This window comes from Pithys albifrons, chromosome Z (genome assembly GCF_047495875.1).
Source record: "Pithys albifrons albifrons isolate INPA30051 chromosome Z, PitAlb_v1, whole genome shotgun sequence".
NCBI classification, from domain to species: Eukaryota; Metazoa; Chordata; class Aves; order Passeriformes; family Thamnophilidae; genus Pithys; species Pithys albifrons.
The window spans coordinates 37,798,584-37,820,527 of NC_092497.1; the positions used below are offsets into that span (position 1 = coordinate 37,798,584).

The 21,944-nt window shown below is 36.7% G+C and overlaps 1 protein-coding gene across 5 annotated transcripts in view; it reads left to right on the forward strand.

Moving 5' to 3' along the window:
• SRFBP1 (serum response factor binding protein 1) overlaps window positions 1-21,384 on the forward strand; it is a 70,046-nt gene extending 48,662 nt beyond the window's left edge. For all 5 annotated transcript variants that reach the window (XM_071580399.1, XM_071580404.1, XM_071580400.1 and 2 more), the window contains 4 exons: window positions 17,828-17,909; window positions 18,802-19,543; window positions 19,966-20,003; window positions 20,752-21,384. In XM_071580399.1, the coding sequence (XP_071436500.1) occupies window positions 17,828-17,909; window positions 18,802-19,543; window positions 19,966-20,003; window positions 20,752-20,939 (1,050 nt within the window). In that variant the 3' untranslated portion in view covers window positions 20,940-21,384. The remainder of the gene's footprint in view (window positions 1-17,827; window positions 17,910-18,801; window positions 19,544-19,965; window positions 20,004-20,751) is intronic.
• Window positions 21,385-21,944: the final 560 nt, after the last annotated feature.

A 21,944-nucleotide genomic window follows, 5' to 3' on the forward strand; every position in this document is an offset into this window, starting at 1 on the left:
TTAATAGGAAAATATCAGAGGAATTTGGTATTTCTGGCACAATAGTTGCACAGAAGCATCTTGCTGCTTTTCCTGCTCTTAATGATAGAATAGAGTAAGGAAAAGGTCACAGCTACACTGACTCAGAGCTAAAAAGCAGCATTCTTCTTTTAAATTTATTTGACTAAGATTTTCCAGTCTGAAGGTGAGCTAGTCAGAAACCAGTTACTGTAATGTTAGAAATGGTTCAAAATTGAAGATCTGGGATGTGTGAGGATGTGGAGAGGGATTTCATTCTTGAAGAGGGATGCTAAATTCAAGCAGTGACATTTTGTAACTTCCCATAAAAGATTCTTCTGCTAAGGCTTTGAATGCATCAGACTTATGCCGGTTTCATGAAGTGTAGCAGATCCAAAATGTAGTAACTGATGCTATTGTTTTTACAGAGCTTATAGGTTTAGAGTTGGAATTTTATTTTCTAAGAGGACAACTGTATTGTCAAGAATGCTGAAGGAATATAATTAAATTTACTTGTTTAATTTTCCCATTATTTTTATATTCCTAGTAATGACTGATGATATTTAATTTAGCTTTAATTCTTGAGAACATCTAATACAGGTATCTTCATGAAATTGTTCTGCAGATTTGATATGATTTCATTTCTGTTACTTTCTGCTGCTGGTCTTGTTTTTCAGGGGTGTGAAAGTGTTAATCTCACACTTCATAGTGGGTGGAACTCATGTTTCAAATCAAATGTATAGATTGATGCTAATGCTTTTTCAAACTCATTGAGGGTTTTTAACCTCATTGCAGTAGAAGAATTTATACAATTAATTAGTACAGTACTATTGACAAGTGTACATGCCATTATAACTTTATTGGTTGCTGCTTATTTGCCATAGAATATCCCAAGCTAAAGAAGGCATCCCATCCGTGCTTCAGCAAAAGTTAATTTTCCAGTAGTCTATTTCTTATTTTCCCACAGTTATCTATTAAATGAACAATAAAAAAAATTATTTTCTGTCTCTAGCAATATTCTGTAGTCTCATGTAATGCAGACCACACTGTTTACCTTTTCATTCACTCAAGTTTCAAAATACTTGAAGGAAAACATCCCATAGCTGTTTTCATTGCCAGAATAGGTTTGTTTACATTGACAAAAGGCAATCTGATTTTAGTTCACTGTGGAATGCTGAATATTAGTTTTGCATAGTGGTCATGTAGTCAAGATACTTGTTTAATTCCTTCTGCCCACTGAAATTTTATTTTCCATTACTGTGTTTCCTCAATATTTTTCATAATAAGGCAATCATACTTTTCTATTTAAAATGTTTGCATAGATTTCAGTCAAGTACAATAAAATAGTCCTAAGTGTTTATCAAGTGAGTTCCTGGGATTTATCTCTCCATATGGCTATACTGATGGTTGCTAATAAACAGATCAGATTTTCCATAGTTGCAGAGTGATTTGTCAAGAGTCACCAGACACAAGAATTCTGCCTTTCCAAATTTATAAAAGCATTACAGGGTTAAGACAAGAAGCAGCACATGAAGAGTTCTTTGTACTCTTCTGCTGAAATATTGCTATCCATATTGATATTGTTGTAAAAATTGTAATTAATGCTACCATGCAACTTTGACTGTTCTTTATACTGTTGGTGCTATTTACAACTGTTGAAACATGGAGCCTGAATTTTCTAGGTTTTGTCTAAGTCTTTGTGCACTTTCTTTACATAGTTGTACATTGTCTGCAACAATATATTTACCAGACATTAGTAAAATTAAAAAAACATGTGGTAGAGCTTTTGTCTATTTTGTTTTCTAAAAAATCCTATTTGCAGTTGTCATGGCATTTTGTGCTCCAGCACACTGAAACTATAAATTGGAAGCTAATCCTAAAAATGCTGTTCATTGCAAGCCTAAAACTGAATTGAGAACTGAGAAAAGTGTTAACTGTTGTCTTCAACTTGTTGCTAACAGAGATTTAAAGTCATTTAGATTCTTTAAGATAGGCAGGATAGATAGCTGAATATGTATAAATATTTTTCTAGTATTTGAAAATTATGTATATAATCTTAGCTGGTTTTTTTTCAGAAACGGGGGCACAGGTCCTCCTGTGAACACCTTCATCATAACTGCAGTTAGATTTCTTGCCTTTACACCAGTGCCAACAGATACTGACTTATTTAATGTAGCATCTTCTTTAGCTTTTCTTCCAGTAAGTTTTTGGTGTATAGCACATGAGAAAAAAATCTTTGTGTTTCAAACACTGAGAATGACAGAATTCTGCTCCAGCATCATGGAACTCTCTACTATAAGCAGGAATATGGAGTGTCATCTTACCTTAAGTCAAGATACTTCTTATTTTTTATAAATAATAGTCTTTGTGCTTCAAAGTTCAACAACTTGCAGATTTTAGGGGGGAGGATTGAAACTGAAATGAACTGTTGTATTTTTCCATGAGTGAAGAATAGAGTACCAGTATACATTATTATCAGAAATTGAATTGAGCATGTGCTTGTGACTTGCAAAAATATCAACAAATATTCACAGATGATAAATGCCACCTCTATTTTTTGCTTCCAGATGCAATCTTCACGTAACCTTAGTAACATAGTTTTGCTTTTTTTTACACTGATCTGTAATCTGTGGTCCTTGAGAAGAACACTTCCTCCTAGGCCTTGTATTTTCACCCATTGCTCAAATCCTGCTATTTGCATCATGCAGTGCTTGTCTGTAAAGAGGATTCTGCACATCAAATTTTGAGTATATTATGATTCTCAAAGTTTGTTGGGGCCATGCCATGCCACATCGCTGTGAGGCTCAAGATCACTGAAAAACTTGCTAGAGTTCCTAAGTGTGTTGAGAAAATTTTTTTTATAGACCAGAAATGTAAGTCATCACTAGTAGCTTAGAAGCTCTCTTTTTTTGTTGTTTTTTATGTTTTGTTTTTTCTTTCAGTGTTGTAAGGTCTGGCAAGCTTATTTTGGATTGCTTCATGTTCAGGAACCAGTTTTGTGATGTTTGGAATTTAAAAGGAATTTGAAGACTTTAGAAACACGATCTTAAGCAGCTCATGAACAGCAACCAAGGGCACAGTATGATTTTGATCAATAAAACTCTTAAGCTGATGAGGACATCTAGGCTTAACATGACTTTGGAAGGTTTACATTAGTGCTGTGTGACTTCAGGTCCAGATATTTTTAATGTTTGCCCAATGATTCATATGTTAGAGGTCTGAGTATTATTTCAAGGGTGAGTGAATTTAATATCTGTGGCACTTTACCTATGTGGCTTAAATGAATTTGAGGTTGGGGAACCAAATAAAATACTAATAGTAATAGGTGAAGGGTTTTGGTCATCTATCAAGTGAGACTTTTACTGATTCACATATGAGAAGACCCTGTTCTCCTAAATTTCACCTTGAATTCACTGGAACTCTGGTGCAGGACTAAGGAAGTGCTTGGGCAAAAAGAACAAAAGAAAGATGTACAAATGTGTTTCTGTCAGGACAGACAGGAAGAAAAAGGATGAAGTTACAGGGCTGATTATGTATTAATTTTTTTTGTAAAAATGTTTCAATCACATTATCAAAATAGCATTTCTCAGATTCATGTCCTTTTTAAACTATGGAGATGGTGGCCCGAAAGTATCTATCTGTCCAAAACCTCTCTGTCATCACCAACTGAAAAACGATCAAGGGTGGAGTAGCCACAGTGCTTGTTTTGGGTTTTGTTCTTCTTTGTAGATTTATATTTATATTGAAAAGCTGCTTCACACCAACAGTTTGTGAAAGGCAATTTGTGAAAGGCTGCTAGCTCTTAGGCATTAATTAATAGTGAGCAAGTAATGAATTGGAGCATCAGGTTTCCCAGAGTACCTCACTAGATGGTAGTCTTTGGTTATAAGACATTATTCTAATGAATACACTTATTTATTAAGGAAATTTTAAACTTCATACTGCTAGTACTCTAAGAAAGATGTAAGTTGTGAATCAAGGTGAATTTTTGATTAAACATAGAGGAACAGTCACGTCTGTATTTTCTAACTTTGAAAAATCCATGGGTTTCTATTTTAACTGACAATTCTAAATGTGTGCTTCTGATCTTTGCCTTCATTTATTTTAAAAATGTACTTCCTAGTGGAAAATATCTAAAAAAACCCCTCTGTGTTCATTGTAGATTTAATCCGACAAAATGCACTAAATCATAAAAAAGGCCCCTAAAAAGGGCCTGTTGCATTTTAATTGAAGACTTGCTGTTAGCTTCAAAGGCATTGGATCAGGCACAAAATAGTTGCTGTCTTTTGTTTGAGGTTTGGAGGATTTCTTCAAAATCTCCTCTGTTCTCCCTTGCCCTCCTGAAGAATTCAACTCACTACGCAAACATGATTAGGATATATGTTATTCTTTATACAAAATTTCTGTTTCTGTTGTTATTGCCTTTAACAGTAGACAGTTACGTACATGGATTTTTACGCTACTTATGGAAATATTTTGCTTGCAGTCTGTAAACCATAGCGAGAAGACCACTGAATCAGTGTTATGTATAATACTGGATGTGATAGTCCATAGACTTTGTATAATATGTTTACCATTAACACTTTGCAGTTCTGTCGTTTGATTTTGGCTACATAGGGACAAATGACTGCTGTTTTTGAGAAACCCCAGAAAAACTTCATTCTCCTTTTTATCTAAATTCTAGTTGTTACGCTCTAATGATTTAGTAGCTTTACGATTGTGCCTACCTGGACTTGGTTGACAATCTCCGTCTCACTCCCTTCCCCCTCTTTATAAATATTAATTTTTGGAAACATTGTTACCTTACTTCCTTTTGCTCCAAAAGGAATATATTGCCTTATAGTTATATGGGTATTGCCATTCTCCAACAATGTGTTTATGCTGAGAATAGTTATATAATAACACTCAATTTATTTTGCTACATGTTAAAGTGTAACTTTCCCTTCCTAATTTGGTATGGAACAATATATACTTGTTTGCATATTAGATGCTAGATATACTTTTCTCTTTGTAAGAGTTGCATCTCTAAACATGTTACATTTTTTGGAAATGTATTGCATTGATTTAATGGTACAATTTCCTGCAACACAGACTAAAATAATTGGCTGGATGCTGGGAATCAGTCTTGCAGAGTTGAATTCATTTTGTCCTGAGTATTTTGATTCTGATTGAAAATTTCACTGAACATATGAAGCCACTGTTTCCTGAGAATTTTCCGTGTCAAACACCAGATGTTAACATTAAACAGGAATGTCTGTGGTCTTCCCTAGGCTACTGATGAAGTGAAGAATTTTACATTCATTGATGAATATCACATTGAGGCGTAAATACCTTCTCTGTGTGACTTTGTTTGCTTTCCTGAAGGTTCCTCATCTTCCTAATTTGATCACCTGAACTTTAAGCTGTTTAGCATGGCTTTTGTATTTACTAGTCTGTGTTTGAGAGCCTGGAACCCATTGCTGTGACTGCAACTGAAGTTTTATGTCAGTATAAAACTTATGTGCCGATTTTTGACAGATCTTTCTGCAGTCTTCTCTCACCTACTTCTGTATCTGATTGTCCATCTGCCTGTTAGCCCAGCCAGTATCAATGCATCATCCCCAGGCTTCCAGTGAGAGAGTACAGACTCCTGTATATTAGTTTCTGTCCCTCACGCTCCCATCTGTGGTCAGCCATTCCTTCCCCCCACCACACTCTTCCCTTTACTGTTTCTGGAACAATTTGTAGATCTGTTCTTCATGTTCATTAGCCCCTGCGATGAGCACCGCGTGGTCCCTCTGAGTAGAAAGTAAAAGGAAAGGAAAACCTGTTGGTGCAGATGATGGTTGCAGTCTGGTCAGGAACAGCAATCACAGTCCTGTTGGGGTTCTGGTGCTCCTGGATCCGACGAGTGGTACCACAAGTCCCAAAACTCAAGGATTGTATAGACTCAGGTTCTGATGGGAATGCCCAGTACCTCGTCCCAGGGCAGGGAGATTCACAGTGGCTTATTTAACTCAGTGAGTCATGGGATAATTTTGGACTTTTTCATGACCAAGTAGCAGACATGACCCCTCAGGCTGAGTGTAAAGGTGCTAATGACTCTCCAGAGAGGAGTTAGCACACCCGAGTCATTGGTGTGAAAACAGAAACATTCCTCTGTCTCCCAGGGTTCTCTAGCACCCAACTTGCAGCAGCTGCAAATGATCCATTATTAACATTTCATCAGAAATGATACTGAGAGTGTAGAATACACAGTTTTGGTTACACCCACACAGTGATAAGCTGGTCCCGGTCCCTATAACTAGGACAAATCATTAAGATGTCTTTAATGTCATATAAGCAATTGTAATTAGTTATGTTAAAGACTGAAAGTTACTCATGCATTACTAACTAGAAAGGCTCTTTCAGTATATTTTCTTTGTGCTGTGACTCAGAATTACATTGCAAAATCAGAAAAAAAAGTAAATCTGACATTCCTGTGATTTCTAAAAATGAAAACCAGCTGCTACTGTCTTTTGCTCCTTTTACTTTTATAAATGAAACTCTATCAGTTTTTCGTTATATATCATATAAAAGTAAAGTGCCACATCATTCCAATTTCTGCCCTTCTTTCGTATGCAGATCAGCTTTTAAACTGCTTCAACTTGGAATTAAGAACTTGATATTTAAAAAAGAGAAGAAAATAGCGAAATTATGGAATTAGTAGAGCTCTTTCAGCTCAACATGATGCCCATGTCTGTTAACACTGGAAAACTAGATAAAAAGTGCTTATAGCCACGACTGCTTGAACTTTTAAAAACTTAACTGTAGAAGGAGAAAAAAATTATGTTCTTGAATTATTGGAATTCTATTTTAAAAAAATCTCATATATTGGGATATCAGTGAATGTAGATGCAAAAACCACCAACATTAAAAAGTCACAGCATAAGTTTGCAGCACATTGCCCCTCTATGGTAATACTGGTAGATAAGAGAAAGTAGGAGGTAACTAGTGACTTAGTGGAAGTGGCATTAAATTTAAAGGCTGATGGTCTGGTTTTTCTGCGTTTGGAATGTGAGAACTGCCAAACGACTGGAATGGTTGAATGGTTACACATTAGGAAATCTCTGCATACCAGAATTACATAATAATAATGTAATGGCCTAGAAGATGCCCAAGAGCCTGTAAGCATAAAGGTTCTGTTTGCCATATAGTGAAATACCTGCTGTAAAATCTGAACATCCAGCATTTCCATTTATTTTACATCTATCATCTGTTGACATGCTCAAGTAATATCAGGCCTTACATATATATCTGACATGTGTTTATCATTACAATAAGTTTCAAATGCATTGAATCAATAGACTTAATGATGGAAAATCTACCTTTTTGTGCCAAATAACTGGTGTATTTATCTCAGATGTTTTGATAGTTTTTCACAAACTGAATTTGTATTTCCATTGTCTTTTTCAGAAAAAGTCTGAAAAACATACATATTAAAAAAAAATCTGTTTTCAATTGTGCGTATAAATTGCAGTATGGTATGCCAATAAGTGCTGTCTTGTTTTGAGAAGCATATGATAACATGGCCTACCCCTGGTTAGTGGTGTACAGTGTTCTCGGAGTCTTTAGGGTGTCTGTGCCTCCAAATCCCTGGCTTTCATATTCAGTTCATTCAACAGTGCTCTGAGCAGAATTACATCTCTCCCAAGAGTTTTATCTGAAGACATTGACCTGACAAGACTTTAGTTATGTATAGGTGTGCTCCCTGGTGCTAATGCTTGTAAATGTGAAGGTCTGAGCAAGACAGGGTTTATTGGCTGGGATAACACTTTTTCCTTTGCATTGTAAATTATCTGAAATATACCTGATTAAACTGAAGCTTGTTTTTCAAGCATTAGGTAGTTTTTAAGCTGTACATGTTTTTAAATTTGAGGATCTCAACTGTGTCTACTTTCTCTGCTATAAACTTAATTTCATATATGTATATGCATATGGTGCTGTATCAGGCTGCCTCTGACAAGTGATCATTTCAGGTTTGAGCATCTCTTTTGTAGTGAAATATTGTAAGGCTGTCTCAAAATTACATTCCTGATGGTTCAGTACAGATTTTTGTTAGCAGGTTGATGTCGTAAGGAGAGTGGTGGATATCTCAATTCTGAAACTTCTTTTGTTTATCCAAGACACAATCTTGTGAACTTTTGGCCCATTAATAGTTTTACTATTATGGAGCTCATCTCTCTGTCACACCAATTCAGTTGCTACCATGTGATTCCACTCGGACTTTGGACATAACCCATGCTGCACAGCTGAACCATAGGATGCATTCAGGTAGCAGTGAATTTAGAGAATACTGTTCGGTTTCCAGCATTGCCTGAGTGTTGTTGGTCTCCTTTGTGTTTCTGTTCTCTTTTCTACAACAAAGTATAAATAATCAATTTTTCTTTTTTTCCCAGAAAGTCATTCTTTCAAATTTCATTCTGATATTAGCCAGCTCAACTCCATATTCAGAGTTAATAAACAACCTCCTATTTTCAGTTTTCAGACTCTTAATTCTAGATGGCCAGTTACAAGTAAATGATCTGTCAACTTCACTTTTCTCTAAAAGTCAGTTGTGGCTTCAGATCTGATATCTAGTGGGAGTCAGACTAATTTATATGTGACATTTCCTCCAAATTTCTTTATCCTCTCTTAAGACTATGTTAATTTTATGGCAAAGAACTTTCTGTACTGTTCACAGCTACTGCCTATTATCTGAGATTTATTCTGATTCTGTTCCCCCTGAAGTAAATCTTTTGTTTCAGGATTTCTATTTCATTGTATTTTGCTTTCCAGTTTGATTTCTCTATATGATTGTCTCTTGCCTTATTTGTGTTGGTATATTAACTTAGTTTTCTTTTGTGGTTTTTGAGTGGGTTTTTTAGTGGCATCTGTTTTACTCTACTGTGTCCCAAAATTTTTTTATTCAAGTTTGTCAAGATGCATATATTTTATAGTGATACTGTCACAATGAGTTGGACCACCACAACTATGGGAGGAGTTTTCACAGTGCTTACTTTATGTCTTCGTTCATAACCTTGAAAAGTTGATTTTTTTTCTTGTCAGATGCCAAACTGAGGGGATTATTGACACATATTCTTATAAGGACTGGGGAAAATAGGAATTATTGGAAAAACTGAAGAAGTAGAATTTGAGTTTTCCCTTCCTCCTAGAGTTCACCCTGTTCTCCATGAGGAAATAATTAAGAATCTATGCCTACTTTATTGTAGAATTTTTTTGTCTGCCTTTTCTCTATTGAAACAATCACAGGAATTATTCTTTGCGTAAAGAGAAGAAAGAAAGAACTGTAGAAGTTTAAGTACATAATTTGTACTCAGACAGGTCTGGGTTTTATGCCAACCTCTGCTGTAGATGACTCTGGAAGTTTGGGATGAAACATTTTTTATGTGAACATTTCTTAATTTGAAAAATAAGCATTTACCTCACACTTCTATGATTGGCTAAATTAGCTGTGATAGATTAATCCAAAGAAACTCTATTCAATAAAGACTTTTATGCTTCAATTAAATACGGTCATCTAACATTTGCAAAGTGCTAGACCTTTGAAGAGCCTTTAAACTTTCTGAAATTCTGTACCACTGGTGTGGACGAAGTAAAGAGAATTGGGAGTAAAGTTGAGCATGAGAAGAAGGGAGGGGTGGAGGGAAGGTGTTTTAAGATTTAATTTTAGTTTTCATTACCTTACTCTAAGTTGATTGGCAATAAATTATATTAATACTTCCCCAAGTGAAGTCTTTTTTGCCTGTCATGGTAGTTGTTGAGTGATCTCTCACTGTCCTTATCTCAACCCAGGAACTTTTTGTTGTATTTTCTCTCTCTTGTTCTGCTGAGGAGAGGAGTCATGAAAGCAGCTTTACTGGGCACCTGGCATATATCCACATATTTTCATGGTTGAATTACCACAGTAACAGAAAACAGTGTAAATTAATATAAACTGTGGCAAGTATTGAAAAGAATAATAAACTTTTACCTGTGTATCTTGATGTTTTGTAAGAAATTGTTTAGTTTTTCTCTCATTGTTCTATCACAAGACATTTTCCTGATGAGTTTTTTGGAAGGGCATTAGATCTATTAAGACATATTTTAGCTTCCATTGGTAATTTTTCATCAGCCTGTTTTAAAAACTCATATATCAATTAAAACAAATTCTGCTGAAATTTGGGCGATTTCCCAAGATCCATATAGAATTGGTTTCTGAACTTCTCACCTGTCTTGTTACTAATCCGGTGTAACTCCTACTTTGTAACACCTGTGCCGTCATTTTCATGTTATTTGGAAAATTGGTAAAATTTGTGTGAAAATGAAGTAATAAATTTTTATAGATCTGACAGATTTTGACTATTAATTTCCATGAAGAGTCTGAAGTATTTAGTGCTGGTGTTTCTCTTCCTGTTATTTCTGTATTTGGAGAACCACTCTTTTATAGTCTTGCCACATTTAACGGAGGCCTGTTTTCTACCTCCCCTAGTTGACTGAGCATCCCATTATTAAGCTGCAACACAGTCAACAAACAACCTCTTGCTGTCAGATGTGGAGAGACAGCAATGCTGCCATGAATTACACCATTAACCAGTTGCCTATCATACAAAAATACTCACCATTGTTGATGGCCACAGGTCAAATACTGTATGTCTTATATACATAAAGGAAGAGGGAGAACTAGCTGTATTTTACAGTCAGAAAGTAACTCCTCTCAGGCATCTCGCTCCAAAATAGTATGAGGTCATGGTATGGACTTGGGTGACAGCTATGATTTGGCACCTTCAGCCACCCTGTGACTTCACATTAATCACATCTGCAGTTATGAAGGACAGCTGTAATTAGTTAGAACTCTGCAAAGAACATGTGGTTTAACAGGTTTTCTAGTTCTTTGAAGGTTTTTGGTTTTTTTTAATAGAGAGCTCTTCTCCTAAGCTGCTACAAAGGCTATTGCAATGACATCTTGTTTTGGCCCAGAACTAGGTGTTACTCTGGTTAGCATTGTCTCTGCCAATTCTTTTGCTTAAAATCAGGCTGTTAACATTGAACTACACTTCTACATTGTTTAGAAACCAGTATGACATGCTTTGAAGTTGCTTTTTGTGTCTTGGTTTTTGCCATGTACTGCATACTTGTTAGTGGGGTTTCTGACTGTCTCCATTTGAATGTTAGTATTTTAAGTAACTGACATGATCTGAAATGAAAGATGCAACACCATCAAGCGTTATCAGTTTGGTAGCACTGTCACCTTGCTGAAATTCTAGTAGTAGTCTTTATAGTAGTAATATACTCTTCTAGTAGCAGTCTTGTTTCTGATGATACCTGTCACAAGGCAGTTGCCTTTTGTACAAAATACAGTTGAAGAATTAGAAGTATGAGCTCTTTCTTTCCTATTATTGATTATAAGTATTGCAGAGAGGGAACAAACAGAAGTTGTTGTGAAACAGGAAGATTAATAAGAATGAAGATGGTCAGAAGTGTCCATTTAATGTTCCCAAGTTAATCACAGGTTTCTGCCCTTTAATTCATCCTGAAGCTCAACTGTTTTGGGAGTACTACCAAGGCATGCCTTTTGGCTCCTGCAATCCCATCTGCCCCAAGACCATGAAAGACTCAATTTCTTTCTGGCTTTATCACCTGCATTCTGTGAAGCAGGTTATAACCACATACCTCCGGCCTGATGTTTACATCATACTCTTAGGGATTTTTTTACCCTGTGGTGCTGTTCTGGAGCCATTCCATACTTCTGACCCTTGTTCCAACATACCTCAAAACTTGCATTGTGAAGCTACTTTTATTTTAGCAAGTTTGTAATGTCCATTCTCTTCCCAGTCATTGCCACTTTTTGTAAAGTTTGTCTCCCTTATGTGGGACATTCATGTGCGTTTTATGTCAGTGATGACAGGTATTTATAATACTATATACAGAAATTCTTGCCAAGATAAAAGATTGAGAAGACTGACGTTCAGGTGGTTCTGTATTAAACTGTTGTGGTTTAAGCCCAGACAGAGCCAAGCCCCACACAGCCACTCTCTCACTCGCCACCAGTGGGATCAAGGAGGGAATCAGAAGGGTAAAAGCCAGAAAACTCATTGATTGAGATAAAGATAGTTTATTAGGGAAGACAAAAGCTGTACACAGAAACAAAAGAAACTATGGAATTAATTCACTGTTTTCCATGAGCAGGCAGGTGTTCAGCCTTTCCAGTAGGGCAGGACCCCATCACATGTAACAGTTAACTTGGGAAGACAAATGTCATCACTCCAAACATTCCCTTCTCTTCCTTCTTATACTGAGCATTATATGGTGTGGAATGTCCCTTTGTTCAGTTTGGGTCACCTGCCCTGGCTGTGTCTCTTCCCAACCTCCCATGCACCCTGATCTTCCTCACCAGTGTGGCAGTACGAAAACAGAAAAGGTCTTGCCTCTGTGTAAGCACTAATATTTCTCAACAATAACAAAAAAATCTCCATATTATTGGCCCTGTGTTCAGCACAAGTCCAAAATACAGCCCCATGTATTAGAGTGTAATAAAATGCTATTATTTTGGTCCGTGACTGGCTTTGCCATCTGCTAAGTTATAGAAACACATGAATGTAAAGAGAGTACTGTTAATTTAGATGATCAGTGAAGCATAGAAGGGTGAGAAAGTAGTTATCACATGTTGGGAAACCAGGCACGATATTGTACAAAGTTAACTGTATGGCACTGAATGTTCTCTGTTATCAGTGCCTTGTTCCTCCTTGGCTTAGCTCCATGCTGCAAGATGGATGCAAATATGTCTTGGTTTGAGCTGGCAAAATGCCAACTGCCAAAGTACAGAGAAAAAGGGTTCCTTCCCCCTGCCCCCAACGAGCCAAGGGAAAAAAGAAGAGGGAGAGGGGAAAAAAAACCTCCAAACTAGGTTTATGCTGAAACTAACTATATGTATTTATACAGAAAAGAGAAAATTAAGAGAAAACTACAATATAAGACACACAAGTTATACGTAACAAAAAATAACCTCCCACTCCCCAGTTAATACAAAGTCTGTTACTCTAGATCTGTAAGTACTCTAAAAGACACTTAAAAAGAAACAGAAAGAGTAACAACAAAATGTTTCTACTTTCATGAAACTCAAACAAAATGCAAGCAGCGGCAGCGGGAGCAAGGCCTAGCTTAGTAGAAGAGCTGTAGCATGTCCTCTTTCTTTTCAGCCATGATGGAACTGGACAAACACCTCCCACTGCTGCACACATATCTTAGGTTTGCGTCATCTGGTATGAAATACTTCCTTGGTTACCCAGTCAGGTGACAGCTGTCTCCCAATTCACATAGGTTCTCTGAGCCTGCTAATTTGAGGCCTAGCTGAAACCACTACAAAATACCTTTCAAAACATAATGGTAGAAGTCATACATAAGAGCGAGAAAGCTGATGGTAGGAGGAAGATTAAGTGGGCAGGGGAGTTAAGAGAGAACAAGATAAGTATCCTATTTTATGAAGTATCCAACTCACAATTAAGCCATATTAGGGAAATACAGACAGAGCCCCCCAACCAATGAATGCACATATGCTTTCGCCTTGAAAACCATCTCTGACAAATGTTTTAAAACCAACAAATATCTTTAAAAAATCTCAACCCAAAGTCTTAAAAGAAAGATGTTGACCTACTGACTGCCTCTTAAGGGATGATAAAAAACTACTGGGATCAACAGACCCTTTTCCCCTGCAAGCTGACCATCTTTTCTCTGTGGAAGAGTCAATTAGAGGCAGTAATATGCTGCCACCATTAAAGACATCAATGCTCTAGCTGGCAAATGCCCTGGCATGCTGATGGAGAACAGGTAGCAAGCAACAAGGGAAGAGATTGTTTTCCTTCACTAACAAACTACACCTTATTTCGGCTTCTGTCATGAAACCCTCTAAGACACAGGGAGAGGAAATACTCTGCAGGCTGATGTACAAGACACAAAGAACAATGGTGCAGCTCTCTGTCCTGGTGTCTGAGCTGAGCCAACAATGGCCACAGGAGCAACCAAGATGAGATGGGAAGAACGTGGGAAGGCAGTAGAGCAGAAGCTGCAGATCAGCTCCTCTCTGACTTGGCTGCAACCCTCAAAATAGATACAAATACCTTGAGAACACAATGGTAAAGGTCGTGCAGGGAGGTGAGGAAGCTAATGATGGGAGGAAGATTATGTGGGCAGGGGTCATACGACCACTACCCAACAGACGAGCATGAACAGACTGGTGCCAATTACGTAATTAATAGGAAGTGTTTGGCTGCCTCTCAGGAATCACCTTTAATGCGTCCTGGCCCTACGTAGTATAACGAGAGCCAAGAAATAAGGACACCAGGAGTGGGGGAGCTGAGCAACACCCATCCTCCCACTAAGACCATGTTGGCTCCGCTGGGATGCCCGCTAAGCATGGATGCCATCCAGCTTCTGCCCATCCTGGTAGTCCTGGCCTGTCTGCTCGAGTGAGCATCAGTGATAGGAAGCAACCACTGCAGCGTCAACTATTTTGTATCCTTTTATATCCTTTTATTAAGTTTTAAGTATTTTATCTTTTTATTCTCTTTTGGATTAAGTAGTTTTATCCTTTTTATTCTCTTTTGCTAGCTGGTATTGCAATAAATACTGGTTTTAGTATTTTATGACTGTGATTATCTTTACTGCAGATGCAGACGTGTATCCAAAACGAACTGATACACCCCATACCAGCCACTGGAAGAAAATTAACTCTACCTGAGCCAAAACCAGTGCAGTAACTCAAAACTTCTCCCTGAGAAGTGTGACTATGCACTGCTCTGTTGCTTTGTTCACTTTGCAGCACCTCAGTTACACACTGAAGAAGGGAGGGAGTATGTTCATATAGAAAGTATTAGTGCATTCTTGCATTAAAAGTAAATAATACAAGAAGTAACAGGAATATGTCAGAATAAAAGTGTACGATTCTAGTATCCAAGTAAACATACAGAGGGTAGAAAAAGGGGAGAAAGGGTAATTATCTATTCTCTGTGTTTCTATAAGCTTTTATATAGTGGAAAGTACTTGAGGAAAAACACATTGAGAAAAAATACTTTTGTGCCAAAAATAAAAAAAACCACATGGAAAAATGGGAAATCTTTAAGAATGTGAATGTCATATTGTATGTTTTTTAGCTACTGTCTATAAGTGTGGATAGTGTTTGTGAAGTGTTTTGCTATAAGGAAAAAATGTGGTTATTCCATATGGATTGGCCTGTACAATCATAAACCCTTTCTATAAATATTTGAGTTAAAGGACACCAGATGTTGTACAGAAGCTGCTGCTGCTTTCTGAACTTCATGGTATATTCTTTCAAAACCCACAGGAAGTAGCTGAGGGAAAAATTGTATTAATTAAGTTCAGAAATAGATTTTCCAGCTATAGAAAAATCTCCAAAGAAAATAGCATATGATCTTCAGAAATGTGAGCTTTCTGTCCCAAGAATCTGGTGGCACCATGCAACACTGTCACATGGAGATCAAAATTCAGATTTCAAGTTCTCAGCCTGAAAGTAAGGCAGTCTGTGGCCTTTGGAAATAGACCCATCCTTTGACCTGTCTCCTCTGGCCAGTGTTTATAATTCTGTAGACTGTCTTGAGAGAAGACGTTTTTCCTCTTTTTCTTGACCTGAAGAAACAGTGGTGTAGTAGCAGAGAGTTGGGGGGAAAGGAAAGAATTAGAATTCCCAGATGCTCTGCACTTCAAACATGAAATATGGTCTGAAATACCCAAAGTATGTTTTGTAAGATCTAAAGCTATGGCAAAAGAAATACAAAATGGGATTTGCTTTGAATAAGATTTATGTTTTGTAAACCACTTAAGTGTTTCTGCATTTGAAGTACTGGCTGTGCTGTAGTTATGTTGCCTACTTCTGCTCTGTTTCCTTCAGACCAAAGCACTGAAAGTGACTCTCCTGCCCTATCAGTTGGTGGGAGGTGTTCATCTACCTTTATGCAATCAATATATAGTTGTTTACACTCTGAGTCACGTGATGCTGCTGGAAGAAAATGTACATGCAAACAAGTAACGTTTGCCACTGAGCACTCTTAAGTGAATCGAGTCAGCTACTTTAAACATGCATTGCTGATGTATGGGGTAGCGTTTGTGTTGTGGTGGCTTGACTCCAGCCAGCAGCTATTACCCAGCAGCTGCTCTCTCACTCCTCTGCAGGGTTGGGAATAACATCCAAAGAGAAAAAGTGAGAAATCTTGAGATAAAGACAATTCTATAAGTGAATCAAAGCTGTATGTGCAAGCAAAGGAGGAAAAAAATTTATTTGCTACTTTCCATTAGCAGGCAAGTGTTTAGCCACACCCCAGACAGTAAGGCTTCATTTCACGTAATGATTACTCAGGAAGACAAATGCCATAACCACAAACATCCCCCTGTTCCTTTTCCTTACCTCAAGCTTTTATTGCTAAGCACAAATTGGTATGGAATGAAATGTCCTTTTGGTGCATGCAGATCTGCTGTTCCAGGTGTGTTTTGTTTCCAACTTCTTTCCCACTCCCTGCCTGCCTGTTGGGAGGGCAGGGTGAGAAACAGAGAAGGCCTTGATGCTGTGCAAGCACTTCTCAGCAATAACCAAAACATTGGTATGTTACCAACTCTAATGTTCAAAAATGTTCACAAATGCAAAGCACAGCACCATCTTGTCTGCTATGGTGACTGTTAACTTCATCCCAGGACTAGGCCAATACCTCCATCCCTTATTGTCTACCAGTTACATACCTGTGGCTTTGGCTCCATCTGTTGCAGTAGTTGCTCAGGACATGAGAGGCTATAGGGTTTTGTGATTTGATGGGCACCAGTATCACAGGTGACAGGGCACTTACCTGGTTCTTCACAAGTATCCTCATCTCTTAGTTCAGGTGGCTTCTGCTGTGGTACTTCCTGTAGCATTAGCTCAAACCACAGATAGCAATAATTTAAACATGTATCCATTACAGTGTCACTAGGAGGAAGGGAGAAGTCTGTGTCTTTTCTACTCTCTCCCAAAGCAGGCTTTAAGAAATCTTTCTGCTAAATTTATGTTTTACAAATGTGTTACACCTCCTTTTCCTCCCTTAAGAACACAGACAGAAACCACAAACAAAGAATCTAGAAGATAAAGCTACCTTTGGAAAAGTGTTAAGTATCTCTCATTTTGAAAATAAAAGCTTTTACAATATGTCATATATGATTTCCAATATGTAAAAGAGGAATTCTTCAAATTAGAGCAAGAAGATATAATTTTTCTTTTAATCAGTCAGTGGAGTTCCAGTATTCTGCCACATCCAGGTTATTTGTCTCTGTGGTCAAGCTAGACCTTGCATCTCAAACGCGTTTAATATATATGCCTTCGATACCTGCTGTGTCATTTTTGCCAACTTTTATGGCATACATTCTGTACTTCTTGCAAGCTGCTGTATTCCATCAAGCAGACACCTTCTACCAACATGGTAGTTTTTATTCAGTGGTTTCATGAATTTACTTTGTGTATATAAGAAATGGTAAGGGTAAAATCAGTGTGCTAGCTCTGAAAGATGTGTCTGGTATGCTTTAAAAAAATTAAACCATGTTATCCCTATTCTGTGCCTGAGAAATATATGTTGTACATGTCTGTTACGTTTTTGTCAATGTTTAGACAGTCAGATTTTCCTCCATTTATAATGAAAATAATATAGGCAAAATAAAAAGCTATTACAGTATAAAGCTTTCCTCTTGTTCAGTTCGTGGTCCGGAATCACATTAATGTGCATTGTAGCATAACTGACAGAGACCTGTGTAAGTAATGACTGTTCTATTGACTTCATGCCTTTGAATTTTTCTTGCAAAGCCAAATTGTACTGCAACTGAGCGAGCCATGGCACGACTTGCAACACACCCCACCTTGAAGCCCAGATTTGTTGAACTTAAAGGTATGAAATACTTTAAGACCTTGTTTATTGCTTCAGCAGCTTACTGGTGTGTTACCTTGTTCTTGTATCTTTCTAACATGAAGAAAAGTTAAAAAAATAACAAATAAAAACCCCCAAAAAACTGAAAGCATTTATAATTACCCTTACTAGCTTCAGTGAACAAAATCAAAGTCACAAACTTGCAATCATTTATATTGGTTGAAATGGGCTTATATGTGGCAGTATGCAAAATGACATTTAAGAGAGAGGGTGTTGAACAAAGAGGACTTATAATGGGAAGGCTAAAAATTGAATTGATATAATGGAGTATTTCTCAATTAAATAGGAATGTAAAAGGATCATTACAACTGGGTTTCCAAAGGCAGTTAAAAGGTTTTACAAATTACTTTCTTAATCTTTCCCGAAAACTGTTGCCAGAATTCGTGTAGTATCTTTTCCTGCTTCTTCTGTAAGTTATCTCTTGGTCTCTTGAAACTGAAATTTTCCACCTAAAATTGATGCTAAAAAGGGTCAAGTCCTAATAATAATGTCTCAAAGTTACTTCGTTAATAAGCGAGCATATCAAATACCCATTTAATTTTATATGAGCAATTTATTACTAGTTTGGACAAAAAATAATTCCTAAGTGAACATGATTATCAGCTGCAGATTATTTGCTTAAAGAGTGCACAGTTAAACCCAAGTTTCATAGTGTCTTTCATTGACAGTAATTTCAAGTTCTTTTCCTCACTTTTGTTGATACTGTACTTGCCCCATGCATTCAGTAAATGATTGATAAGGACATTCAAAATATGCTTACTCAATGGAACATATTTAACTTACAAAACTGTAAGTTACAAAACTTACGTAAATGTGTAGGTGCAACAAAATATTTTTTCTGTCCCTTATACAGCTGCTGTAAAAGCTTTTAAGGATGCAAGAAAGAACCCAGACAAAGCCACTCCTTTGAAAAAGACTAAATCAGAAGAACAGCCTAAAGAAGCACAACATTTCAATAGCAATTTGGATGACCAAGCTCCTAAACTAGCTCAAAAGCAGCAAGGATGTGAACATAAAACAAAACTGAGCATGAAAACAGAAACTGGAAGGATGGTTGAAGAACATTGTGAGAGTGCATCTGAGCAAAAAACTGTGGAAATGGAGAGAGCACATGCTCCAGAAGAATCTTCATTTCAGGCAGTGGAAAAGCAAGTAGTCATTGAAAACAAAACAGAAAAGAAAGTTGGCTGTCAAAAAAGGAAAGAAAATACGAATATGAACAAATTAAATGCAATAAAAGAGATAATTGATGATAGTGACCAAGAACATTCTAGTGAAAAGGAATACTTTGATGATAGTACTGAAGAGAGATTTTATAATGAGTCATCAGATTCTGACAGTGATAGCAATGATGATTTCTTCATTGGCAAAGTAAAAAGAAAGAAAAAGATAGCAGCAGTTACTAATCTTTCTTCAACAAAAGAAAAAGATAGGCTTCAGAAAAACATGGCAAAGAAAGAAAAGAGCACAGTGCCTGTGAGAGCACAAGATTTGATCATGGAAGAAGAAAAACCACCTGCAAAAGCAATCAAGCTAGAATCGGTGTTCTGCAGCTCTTTGTCAACCTCTAATCAGAAACCTAAAAACAGAAGAAGGTAAGCCTTTTCCTGGTGTTAGGTTCTCCATTCCTTCCCTCCTCCACAATCATGGAAATTTTTGTGGGTTTTAGTAGTCCGTACCAAACAAAGAGTATTTGAGCCCATTAAAGCTTAGGACATATTCATAGAAACAACCTGTCAGTCTTCTTGCACTTTCCCGAATTACATATTTTTCATATTCACATTAGCACTGACATATGTATGGGATTCCTCAGTAGACCTGCATCCAAATTAGTCACTTCTGAATAGTTCTATTTCTACTTCTTTATTAGCAAAAGTGAAACAATCTTTAAGAAGCTTGCATGTTAAGTTTGAAAAGTCATTACATGAATGTTTTCGTGATGATCACTCTTCACACACAGGTGTTTGTGAACTTACAAGTTGTATTAAAAAATCCTAAATTCTCTTTTTATATTTAGAAATTCCAAAGACCTGCCTCTCAAAAATGGAAGAACAGGTATGTATTACTTAACCTGCTAAAATTACTAGAGTAAAAATTCTTGAAGTTGTGTTGCCTCATAGTCCAGTCATAATAGGCTGTACTTAGCATTTTTTTCAATTTGGTGGGACATATTTTAATCTTTTGTTGTTGAACTAGTCCATTGTTGAGCTTTCATTGTAATCAGTGGATACTGTCTACTATTTTTCATTTTTTTAGTATTAGATATACTTAAAGGAGAGTTTACACAGGAAAGGGCTTTTCCATCTGTCAAGCTGTTATTTTCACTTTTGCACAGGTAAAGGTACCAGATTTTGATATATATAACTAGTACATTGTCTCCTAAGTAATTCCTTCAATAGCTCCTGAAAATAGAATATTTCAGTCCATCTGTAGTAGGTGATAAAATTTGGGAATTGTCCATCTGTAGTAGGTGATAAAATTTGGGAATTAATTTGATCAAGGATATAAGTTCAGTCATGTTGAGTTATATTGTGTAATATCTCATTGGTTTGTTGTGATGAAAAAAGTTTAGAATGTGCTGAATATTTGTCTACGCAAATTTTGGGTGTAATCAGTAATAATGTTAACTACCTGCAGTCTACTGAGTAAGAATTTACTGGCTTGCAAGATGAGGAAATCTTGCTGTGAATGTTCAGGTGACTGTGTTTGCTATGGCTCATTTTGAAATTTTTGAAAATGCAATCCCAGGGTAGTTTGCATATATTTGTGAAGGTTCACAATGCTTTGTTTTGTACTTGCACAGGTTTTCTTAAAAATGAACCACAGCTCAAGAAGCAACCATTTTCAAAATCTTCAGGTATCAAATGTGACAGTAAGAAGGCATGTTTGGAGCAGCCTCTTCATCCTTCATGGGAAGCAAGCAGGAGACGCAAAGAACAAGTGTCTCAAATTACAGCATTCCAGGGGAAAAAGATTAAATTTGATGACTAGACTATATGTAAATTAAGAGTTAAAAATCTTTTAACTGCTGTTTGAACATTTTTGTTTTACTATCCATATACTTTGCCACCTATAAAATCACAGCTGCTAGAACTTACCATCTTAGAATAATCAAGATTGCTTCATCTGTTCTGTCATTACATAGTGCCACCATTTATGAAATAAACCCTAACATGAATTAATGATTTTTAGGAATGTCATTTTTGTGCTGTAGGAATAGTACAGATTCTTTGAAGCTTTTTTTTTGTATGTAAAGAAACGTACTTGATATGAGGATGTGGTTCGTCAAATAGATCTCAACTGAGGAAAAGTAAGAGATTCTTGAACAACCTCACAAACTTGTGAATGTATCGGGTTGCTGGAAAATCTCATCACCTGTGAGTATGTTATGAACATTTCTGGAGCGCAATTAAATGTTATTCTTTTTAAACTGTGATTTCTGTCCTCTGATTTTATTGCCAGTTTGAAGAACCAAAAGGGTGCCTTTAATACTTTGTTCTGGCAGAAAAATCTGGGTGCTTTGGCATGTGTGTCTTGCATTTTGTGAAAGAATGTGAAAACTGGTCTTTCTACACTAAGAAACATTTAAGTGCCAGTCGGCCATTGAGAGTTCATTTGATTGGAATATGATGTAAAAGTTTCACTGAACTTTTCTTTGGGTGCTTTTAATTGAACAAGTCCTGAACTTGTAATTAATTTTTAGCAGTGTTATTTAAATATAGTTACCTTTCATAATCAAGTTAATTCAGCAACTTGGTGAACAACTGCAGTAGGTGCAAGATAATACAATGTACTATTCATGTAGTATTCTGTAATGTCTAAGGAAAGCCCTGCATCAGAACAAAGAACCATCTAGCCTAGTATCTTCAAAAGCAGCCAAAAAGGGATGTATTAAGCATAGGATAGAGGTAGCAAACAGTGATACATCATGCAACATCCATCTCTTCAAGCTTCCAGTTTTAAAGCTCAAGAACATCTTGTGATAAGGTAGATTAT